An 11,441-nucleotide genomic window follows, 5' to 3' on the forward strand; every position below is an offset into this window, starting at 1 on the left:
GGCGCGTGTGACCTACTTCAAATGAATGATCACCAGCGATTGCACCATTCCCAATACGCGCTGCCAAAAATAGGTGACATTCGATAGTTAGGTATTGCATTGGACATTTCAATAATATAAAAGTTTGGCTACTAAAAATAGGTCTGACTTTGTTAAGATTTTCTTCACCGTGTTTCTAATGAAATTTGAGGTACAATCAGTACTAGCAGTAGAGCTTGTGTTCCGCGTCATCATGAAAACTTGTAGAGGAGAACGGTAATAGTGAGTGTAGGGAGCTGTTGGCACCACCCTTCTACGGATTTAACCCAACCATTAGAATAAAAGGCATTAAAGGTCACTGATGATTAATATTATTGTATTAGACAAATTAAACCAGCCCTCTCGGGGACCTTATAGGTGTATAGACTATAGACTCTTAAACGCGCCTTCCCAATCGACCGCCATTACCTTTCAGTCTACGGGGAGGGTGATGAAAAAACCGGTTTTGGGGGGATGAAATTTCTGCGGTAGAGGGCTTGCTCGTTGGTTGTTTGTACGATAATGGCGGCGCCCAGTAAACGTTTCTGAAAAGAGTGTGAAATTGAAGCTTGGGCATTTCAATAATATAAATGGCTAACTTCTAAAAATACTCCTATCTTTTTGAAGATTTGTTCGGCATGTTTCTCATGTGATTAGAGGTACGATTAGGATATGAAGTCATAGCAGCAGGATTGTTCAAAATGCATTTTGAGTAAGAAAAATTATTTTGCATTTTGCATTTTACATTTGAGTTTCAAGAAAACTATTTTTCATTTTACATTTTGGGGGTTTGATGTGCGGAAAAACATTTTATAAATGCTTTTTCAATATTATTTTACTTTCGTACCATCCTCGCACCTCTTGTAGGGAAAGTTCGTCTGCTATTTACTATTAAATCATCATAGATTTCGATACTCAGTTACTCACTTACTCAGAAGCAGATGAACATTCGTACAGTTCCATCGCTTTGTTTCCCACGCTGGCTTCGAGGATGCTTTTGAAATCTCTACGTCATTATTACTAATAACTAATTAATAATTAACTAGTATTTAATTAATTAATAATTATAAACTTATTACAAACTAAATAATAATAAGAAAGCACAGTTAGTTACTAATAAAAAGTAAACAGAGTGCATTTGTAAATATATTTTGCATAATGAAAAAAAATTTCAAAGTTGTATTTTTTATTTTGCATTATGAGTTATGGAAAAAGTATTTTGCATTTTGCATTTTGAAAAAAAATGAAAATATTCAACAACCCTAAATATTAGACAGCTTAAACCAGTGCTCGAAGACGTGTACGGGGAACTTGTATGAGTTTCCACTACACGTTCTCGAGGGCTTTCTTAACCAGTCCACTATTTGAGAATTTATTTTAAATTCACTTTATTTTACAGATAAATCTATTATCTAAATCCTTCAATCACTAACAACTTGAAAATTATACATAAATACTTATATTGTGGTCACATTTAGAACAATTATGCAGAGTGTGGACTAGAGTTCGGAGTTTGGACGAAAATTAACCACTTATTTTATTTTTATCTATAACCTACAATTATCCGAAAATATAAATTATTTTTTGCATGTTAAATCGTTGTTTATCCATGTATAATATCCATAAATAAACAGTTAACCAAAATATTTACGATTAATCGAAGTTTTGTTAGTTAATTTATCTGTTACGCAGAGCTCTAGACTGTGAACGATTATAACAAGACAGACAAAGACTTGCAGTTATACAGGGTGTCCACTAAAAAACGATCCAGGGCGAATATCTCAGAAACCGTTTTCTCTAGGAATTTGAAATTTTTATGTTACGTAGCTCGTGCAGGGGGCCAAAGAAGAATGATAACCTCGATGACCTTGAACCATGTCTTTAAGGTCATCCAAAAACTATCTCGAGAACCGTAAGTGTTAGAAAGTTGGTTTCAAATAGAAAAGTGTTCCCCGCCACGTTTTATGCCTACATAGCGTGAACATGATCGGATTCGACCAATAGTAAGTCGAGAAAATTGGTACCAAAATCACAAAGGTCGTAAAAGGGAAAAATTCAAGACAGCGCTAATAACTCCAATTCTTCTTTGGGCCCCTGCACGTGCTACGTAACATAAAAAAATTTAAATTGCTAGAGAAAACGGTTTCTGAGATATTCGCCCTGGATCGTTTTTTAGTGGACACCCTGTATAACATATCTAATTATTTTGTTCTTATACACGTAAGTTTGTTTAACAGAAGGTGCAAGTGTTTTCTGCTAGTTACCTTAAGAAATAAGGGGTGTCTAGTGTTAGCAGACCATTTTTCGATTTAGTTCATAATTGAGTTTTTAAAATTTTCCAAAAATAATAACAATGACGTACATAATTTATATTTCCGTTACTTGAGCGTTATTTTGTTTGTACTAAATTTGAATCACCTTCTCGACTTAACTTTTGTACTTTCTCATAGTCTGATCTCTATAAGAATTTTTCGCTAGGCCTCATCAAAATAAAAATTTGGCTAACTACTAGAATTAACATAAGGATATTTAATTTTTTTAGAGATTAGTTAATTACTAGAAATAGGATTAGGATACTTAATTTAAAATATATTTAAATATTAAAGAAGATTCATTATATATCCCTTCAACACTAACGCCTTAAAATCGATATAATAATAATAATAATAATCAGCTAGGCTAATACCCAAGGCACCACCTTAGGCCTAAGTCATCAAGCGACTTTTGAAGCCATTAATACAGGTGGCCGGGTTACAATGCGTAGGAGGGTGGTGGAAAGCCCTGCATGCCACGAGATCGAGCCAACAGCTCCCTACACTAACTATTACCGTTAACCTCAACAAGTTTTTATGGAAGGCGAAACCGAAGAACTCGGGGGAAAACCCCTTAAACCAGTGGGGAGAGAACTTGCAAACTCAACGCAGAAGGAGTTATTCCGAGTTTTCACCCAGTAAATAGGAACCCGTTATACCTACTTACAAGTTAACAGAAAAATCACGTTTCCGACGCCGGGAATCGAACCCGGGCCTCCTGGGTGAGAGCCAGGTATCCTAACCACTAGACCACGCCGGATCGAAACAATCGTATCATCTTGAAACAAAAATAAATTTTTATCAATAGGAGCATTCGATTTGTATTTTTGATTGATAATGGGTGATTTCAACGCTTTTAATTCAGTTTTAAAAGTTACGCTTACAGATGGTGTTAACAGAAGTAGATAGGATATTTTTAGGACAAAACAATTTTTCTATACCTTTCTCGCTAATGTTATTCGTTTGAAGTTGAAACGCACACTCCCGTTAATTAAAAAAATCTTTAGGAAGAAAAAATAGTGCGAAGACCGTCATATAATGATTTTCTAATACTATTTGATTTCATTGGTAAAATAAGGTTTTTTTTAACAGGTAAATAATCCTTCGCGGTGAAATTTTCTCATTTTACATTTAAGGGGGAAGACTACAGTGTCCATTGTCTACTTTCGCGCTATTTCAAGCTGAGCTCTTTTAATTTTGTATTTTAACTTATAAAATTAATATTTCAGTGTAAAACAACCTTTTGTTTAGTGACTAAAATAATTTTAACAATTTTTAATTTAAAAGTAATTAAGTTATTACGTTTTAATTCGGACGCCCGGAGCCTAACAAGTTGGGCAAGCGCCCAAACTACCCTTTAGTTAGGACCTTATGTCTCGTTAAAGGGAATATAACCTGCAAAGCAATCTTTATGGAAGACCCCTTCAATTTTTCAAATTTCGCTGTACAGTGGCGCCAAACATTTTTAAAGCGAAAGGCAAGAGCGGTCAGAGCTGCAAGCGTTGGTGTTCCACACCAAATACCTGAGGTTATATTCCCTTTAACTATTAATATTAGAATTATCAAAATTATTTTAGCCGCTAGAGGAAGGTTCAGCCTAATTAGAAAAATATAATTCAATTATGTAATTGTTAAAACAGAAACGTTCAGCTTGAACGAAGCGTTTGAGTATTTATGACGTAGTTAAAAAGGTGGAAGGACTTTCAAATATTAGGTCAATTAGATGGCGCCACAAAGAACAAGGGGATTTATATTATTTCCACCATTGGGAAACTAACTTAGAAGTTAGAACTATCAAAGAATATAAAGGCTAAAGCCCCAGGAATGGAAGGTGTAGCTCCGTCTAGTGGAGCTTTTGCGCCTCTCGTATTTAAAGATAGACCGGGTTGCTTTAACCGTTTCCGGTTACTCTGATTTGCTCTGCCGGAAGTTTCTATTGCAACCAAAACACGCGGCCAATAATATCAATCCTTCCATTCCTGGGGCTTTATATTCTTTGGAACTATGTACGATAACATTTGCCCCTGCTGCCATGCTGTTATACTTCTTATAATAGAAACGCCCTAAAAATATGTCCGTGGCTCCATCTGGAAAGCCGGATTTTTCCCCACTCTACTAGAACATTAAAAAATTGGAGGAAATTTTTTAATTTGCATTCGCGCACTGAAGGATTATAAAAAAATATAATAAATAATAATAATACCAATAAATAATATTAATAAATTATAGTTTTAGTCTTTATTTTCCTCGGCTATATGAAAAATTATTTTTCTAGAGTTCCGTATAACTTAATTTTACCAATATTCAAAATTTTAATAGTTCTTAGTTACTTGTATGCGTACTTGATAGTAATATATTTGGCCTTGGGCATATTTAGTCACCAGGGGGCTTTCTACTAAACTTAACCCGAGGGAGTAGTCCCTTAAGTACAAATCATAGGTAATCACGGGAATTCACTAAAAGTAATCACCGGGAATCACGGAAAATTTTTAAGTAATTATTGGAAATCAATGGTTATCACCAAATTTTTTACGAAACTAAAAATTCCTGTGTACAAATTATTTACGAGTGAATACCCTGTCGACTAAACCTGGATCACGCGATTATTTTGAAATTCAGTTCGGTGGTAATTTTTCTAATTGTCATACTTAAAGGTCTAGCGCTACTCATAGTATTTCGCTAATTACTCTCTAAAAACTTGGAGTAAAAACACGCAAGTTATGCAGAAGGAGAACGCAGCTAGCCTTTAAACACGCTAACGCAGTGTTGTGTACAAATTTCATTAGACGAACCTTTACGCTGACCGTTTTTCCCAATTTTCCCCTTCCGACGGCAGCAGGCGCTAATGCGTCTAACCAATGAAAAATGTACAAAATAATATGCGTGACCTTTGACGGGTTGCGTTCTCGTGGTGTGGGGATGCTGTGTTTGTTGCTCCTATGTGTGTGGGGAAATATCTTATCGCTACAGCGTAAGGGGGGATTGAGAGCGACACTAAAAATCGAATCAATATTGCCATTCTCCTTGAGTATAGAAATGAATACATTCTTGGTATTCATTTACAAAACTCTGAGACTTTTCAACGTTTATCAAGCGAACTGCAGGGGTTGCAGTAGTATATGATTCTTTTGAAATTGCCGCGCATAATTTCCATGATGGGCGACTGCCTCTCACGACGGCCTGTTTTCTGGCCGGGTGTGAAAATATTGGCTCTTAATTATTAGGTGCGCGAGTATATATTTACTCCGAAGCTGCCACAAACGAATCGACACCTTGTTTGGAACGTAAAAAATGAACAGCTACACTTAAAAAACAACGCGTTGCTTTTTAACATTCTACGCGGAAGGTCGAAGTGCACCTATAGTTAAAAAAAGAAACAAAATAAAAACCATATCCATGATGGATTTTTTCGCTGGCAAGTAAGTCACGATTAAGAAATTGCTCCGTTTTAGTTCCGTGTAATGGAGCATTCTTTGTTTTGTGAAACGACATAAAGTTTCTGCAATAACGGCTTGGCGGCTAGCGTTCTGACATTTCGAAATTTTGAATCTCAAATTGATTTCAGAAGTCAGAAACTAATTTTGAGATTTCAGTGAACGATTTTCTTGTTGACTTTTTCTTTTTTAGATTGATCTGAAGACGTTGGAACTCGTTTCAAGTTGATTTCAAGAATCCTAAAATAATTTTTCTTTAGTAGAGATTGGAAGAATGTTAAGTTGAATAAAAAGTAAGGATTGACTTCACAAAAATAATGAAAATAAACTTAAAATGAACATGGGTTATAAAGTTTAAAATGGTATATGGATAATTTAACTTTGAATCATGACAATAATAAAATGTTATTGCTCCAACCGTTATTAGAGGAATATTTAGATTTTAGAGGATTAATTCTATTACAACGTTTTTGATTTTATTTGCCACCTAAGTCCTACAAAATAAAATTAAAATAAGCGAAAAATTGTTCGAGTGGATTTTTATAATACTAATGATGATTATGGTTATTATTATTATTATTGGAATTTTGAGTAAGAATCATTATACTTCGGAAACTTTTCGAAATTAAAAGGGGCCCCAAAATCCTTCTAAGGGTTCAAAAATTACAATAGGGGTCTCCTTTTTTGCAATAAATTAAAGTATCATTATTATCAGTTTATTTCAGTGGTTGGTCAATTTAAACAAAAATAACTTATATTGTTTTTTTCTACCGGTAAAAAATGTGTTTATTTTTTTTTACTTTTTACTTAGAGAAATAAAGGCCATGACTTTATTTTAACCTTTGACCCTGTAGCCGGTAATAGTAGCGGCTATAGCTCAGCAGCCACGCATCTGCGGGCCACTAGAAAAATTCAGCTTGCAAATATTTCTGCGCGTGAGCTTTTAAACCCGCAATGATTTCGGCGTGCCACTGCCAAATGCAAGCGTCATTAATAAAAGGAAAAATACGCAAGAAAACGAAAGTGTGTCATTGTTTCGGTGTGGTCTTCCAAATATACCACGCGAAGTAATTACCGAAATGAAGAGACCATTTACCCACATAGACTATCATTTATCAGAGTTCTTCTGTGACGGGCCCTTACTTGATACCAACTAAATAAAATGAAATACGTAAAAGCAGTAATCTATGGACTTTCCAATTATGTTGTAAGATTTTTATCAATTTGTTATACATGTTTATGTTTTCAAAGCACTGGTTTTTATGGAAAGTAATTCGTATTAGCAAAGATTGCTCTGCAGCTCTGTTCAATATCTTCATAAAATTAAAGAAAATATAAATATATTAATTATCTATTTAAAAATTTCGGGTTAGAAATGAAAGCATAGCGTTTTCTATTTACAAGAAACGTGATTCTAAATTTTGCAATTATGAATTATAAAAATATAAATATCCCGATTATAAATTCTAAAAATCTCGATTAATATGTTAGAATGCAGGATTATAAATATTGGAATTTCAAATTCTGAAATGACGAATAACATTTTAGAAGGCACGATAATAACTTAGTAAGTATTGTAATTACAAATTATTAAACTATCGATTTTAAATATATAAATATCGATTCTCAATATAACAATATCGATTCTCAATATAATAATATCGACTCTCAATATAATAATATCGTTTCTCAATATATAAATATCGATTCTCAATAATATAATAATATCGATTCTAAATACAATAATATCGAATCTCAATATAATAATGTCGATTCTCAATATACAAATATCGATTATCAATATAATAATATCGATTCTAAATACCATAATATTGATTCTTAATATTAAAATCCCGATTCTAAAAATAAAATATCGATTCTCAATTAAAAATATCGATTACAAATATAAAATCCCCTATTCTTAATATGACAATATCGATTCTAAATATGAAAATATCGATTCTTTATATAAAATTAACAATTATAAAATAAAAATATCGATTCCGAATATAGAAATATCGATTCTGAATATATAAATCCCGATTTCATGATCTGAAAATCCCGTATAAAGCTTTATAAATCACGAGTATAAATTATGCAATTTCAAATTATCAACAAAAACTTTTATTACAAACCTCATTCCTAACTAAAATAAAATGAAATTGGTAGTAAATATTGGAAATTCACAATCGTTATCTTGCTTTTATTTTCTCCATCATTTGGGTCTAAATACAGTCATCCATCAAAACATTTTGGAGTCTTATTCGGACATTTTCAATCGCTTATTCTAGGTAAAATGCTAGGCACCCGCCAGAATCTTGGGCAATGAAGTTTTCCACGACCACCAAACACTAGTTTGAAATTTCATCTCTTCGGTATAAAAAATGTGGATGCTCTTTCCCGTATCCTTTTGAAGATCTAAATTTTCTTTCTTCTCCCTAAAAATGGACGTGAGATTTTTGGAAGCACCCGTGTTTACGTAATACCGACATATCATATTTGGGAATAATATTAAATTCCTAGAGTTCATTTATAAATATCGTAAAAATCAGTATGGCTCCAAGTTACGACGAATTTATTTGAAAATAGCAAATAACAAAAATCAGACGAAAAAATCAATGGTTAACTGGTACCAGCAACGTCCATATTCACGGTTTAAATTTCGTTGACCTTCCCCTCTATATATAGGAAAAAAAATCAGCTCTGGATCTACAAAGAGCGCGGCGATTTCAATTTTTCTCCCTCGGTCCATTGTGATTTCTGATACCGTCGCCATCCCCCTCCCCCCCCCCTTCGACTCGACGGAGCAGTTGTACCTGCGCGGAGGGGTATTCTCCGGGAGGGTAGAGAAAATTCGGGAGAGGGGGAACACAGAGCCGTGAGCTCGGGAAAGAGGCGGCCTACCCGGTACGCGTGCAATTCTACACACTGACTGACGCGCTCACAATGAACCGCTATGCGCGCCGTGGAGGTGTGTCTCACTATTTACGATCTTCTACTTTTAACCTTCGCCGCAGACGGAAGCCGTGCCATAACACGCTCAGACGTCAACCCGCCAACAGCCGACGACTTTCATCCAAACCGGAGTAAAGACTCGCGCTGCATTTTTCGAAGGGGTGCTTTAATTCAATCATTCTTAGCCCGATTTGGCGTTTAAATTAAATATTATTAGTGTCCAAATTAAATATTATTAGTGCCCAAATTATATAATATTATTGTCGAAATTAAATAAAATTAGTGTCCTAATTAAATAAAATTAGTGTCCAGAGTAAAAACAAAATGCAAAACGAACGCGGCGCGACGTTTTTGTCACAAGACACTTTCGCCACTGACAGATCTGGTAAGCGACATCAAGGAAGCTTACTGAAGTGCAAGAGCAGTCGGGGCTCGACGAACGACTGTCCCCAAGTCGTCCCGATGCCGTCCAGGTCCGTGGTTCGCCGCAACGAGAGGGAGAGGAACAGAGTCCGAATGGTCAACAGCGGATTCGCCACCCTGCGACAACACGTCCCCAAAGGCTCCAAGAATAAGAAAATGAGCAAAGTGGAGACGCTCAAGTCGGCCGTGGACTACATCAGGGAGTTGCAGCAACTACTCAACCAAGAGGGCTCCGGTTTCGTCAAATCGGAAGCTTCGTATGGTTCCGAGGAAGGTAGCGAGACGGATTTTTTCCACGACGGCGCCGGTAATTGTATCGAGAACGTATTTCCTCACGAAGACCAACTACTTATGGGCGACCGAGTCGGTGCAGCGGCGGGAACTATGTTCCAAACTGAACATTCGGGCGACGTCCAGTCACCCACTTACTCCTTGACCGGATCGCCAGCGCCCAGTTGGGCCTCCGAGAATAACTCTTCCCCGTACAGCAACGAAGCGCCCAACGAACAAGACATTCTCACCTTCGCTTCGTGGTTCTCCTGAAAGGTACAGTTCTTTTTCCGACCATCAATTATTGCTATAACTAAGTGGGGAATTAAATGTTTTTTTACTCGTTTCGCTTCAGTTATTCGTAATATTTTGGGCTTTCCGCTTTTCGCATGGCGGTTACGCTTTGCAAAACTATTCTTTAACCTTCTTATTCCGTTATATATTGGGGAGGTATGTTACGCTAGGTTTGGTACGGGTGTAAAACTACCAGATGGGTCTCGAGAAAATATTTGGGCTTCGAAATAACGTCTGTTGTGTAATTTGATACGCGCAATGTAGTGGACTGTGTTATGAAGAAAATATTTTAAATAGATAATGTTATTTAAATCTTTACATTATATCGTTTGATATTTTTGATTTATGTATGACGTGCAGTTTTATTTGGAGGAATAGTTTTAAACTTTACGTGATAATTATTAGTTTCCAAATAAAACACAATTTAAGTGCCTTTTTATGACGATGGACAATCAATTGATCAATTTCTAATTTATTTATTTTACATATATAATATATAAAGTTTTATATTCCTTATATATTTCTTTTTATTTTCCAGGTTCAAAAACTTTAAAGCCGTTACAAAATAACTCAAAACAAATGTAAATTAACTGTAAATAATTCAAAAAAATATATATATATTTGTACCGAAACGTTTTACGAGCAAAACAACTTTAAAAACCGTCCAGATGTAATGAAACGAATTGAAGAAAAGAATCAAGAAAAAAATGACCCGGGAATAGAATGAAGGCTAACAAGTGCAGGGCGACTATCGAAGCAGTCGTAGCTGGCCTGTGACCAGGAGAAGTCGGAGCTTCCACCAGGGGGCGCTTTTGTTCGAGTCCGCCGGAAGACGCCAGACAGGGTCGCGACAGGTACAAAGAGGGCGACAGAAAATCTAACCAGGGGGGGGGGGGGGTCCAGGAGACTTTTTGGGTTGCTTGTCGAGGGCTCCTAATTATTACGGAGAAGTTAATTCGACGTCACATTTTGGAACCTTGCGTGGGAATAATTGGGAGTGTAATTTCTCTAGTTTAACATACCTAACGTAATTATCAATTGTTAGCGTTACGTTAGTTCAATTTCGTCTTAACACGTAAAGCGGTTGTTATAAATTGGGGGAAAAAACATCTTAAATGGGTTTTCCAATTTCCTGGTTCTAGACAGGAAATCGTTTTTCGTCTTTGTTTCCCACGGGACAATTTGGGCTTGTTTTTGCCGTGCTACAAGTTGGGCTTTTTTCAAAGACAATATATTCTTGAATCATTTGCCTTCCAAATGTTCGGAGTTGATGTATAGCGTTTTGCTCAATTATTTTTTTATTACGAGTATTTCGAAAAAGCGTGATTGGCACATGATACAAAATATCCATTTTTTAAATACATTAAAGATTTGCCATATATATATATTTCAATTGACATATTTTCCCACAATATTACGACTGACGTGCCTTGAATCATTCGTGTAAATAAACTTATTCGCGTGCCATACTGAAATTGTTAAGATGTACTTTACTCATCTATTAGCCGCTAAACAAACGCACATTTAAATTCCATCATGTTACTGAAAATTATCACTTAATGAAATAAATATTTTTATATTTCACATAAATTATTGGCCAAACTATTTATAGATAATTGTAAATTGAATAAAGTATTTTTTTAATGACTGGTGAATTTGGACATTTTTTATTTGTCTTGAATTCTAGTTATTGCAGCAAGATTTATTCGGACTAGTATCAGAATGTATTTATACT

At 35.3% G+C, this 11,441-nt stretch overlaps 1 protein-coding gene and 1 non-coding gene across 2 annotated transcripts; one reads left to right on the top strand and one right to left on the bottom strand.

Moving 5' to 3' along the window:
* Positions 1–3,018: 3,018 nt before the first annotated feature.
* Positions 3,019–3,090, bottom strand: TRNAE-CUC (transfer RNA glutamic acid (anticodon CUC)). Its single transcript has one exon. It is a non-coding gene; the product is annotated as a tRNA-Glu (tRNA).
* Positions 3,091–9,043: 5,953 nt separating this feature from the next.
* Positions 9,044–9,685, top strand: LOC149954655 (achaete-scute homolog 1a-like). The gene has a single exon (XM_090165282.1). It carries the CDS (start codon positions 9,044–9,046, stop codon positions 9,683–9,685), a length of 642 nt encoding a protein of 213 aa, XP_090021408.1.
* Positions 9,686–11,441: the final 1,756 nt, after the last annotated feature.

The sequence above is a fragment of the Leiobunum rupestre genome, chromosome 2, assembly GCF_980474605.1.
Source record: "Leiobunum rupestre chromosome 2, qqLeiRupe1.1.hap1, whole genome shotgun sequence".
Lineage (NCBI taxonomy): Eukaryota > Metazoa > Arthropoda > Arachnida > Opiliones > Sclerosomatidae > Leiobunum > Leiobunum rupestre.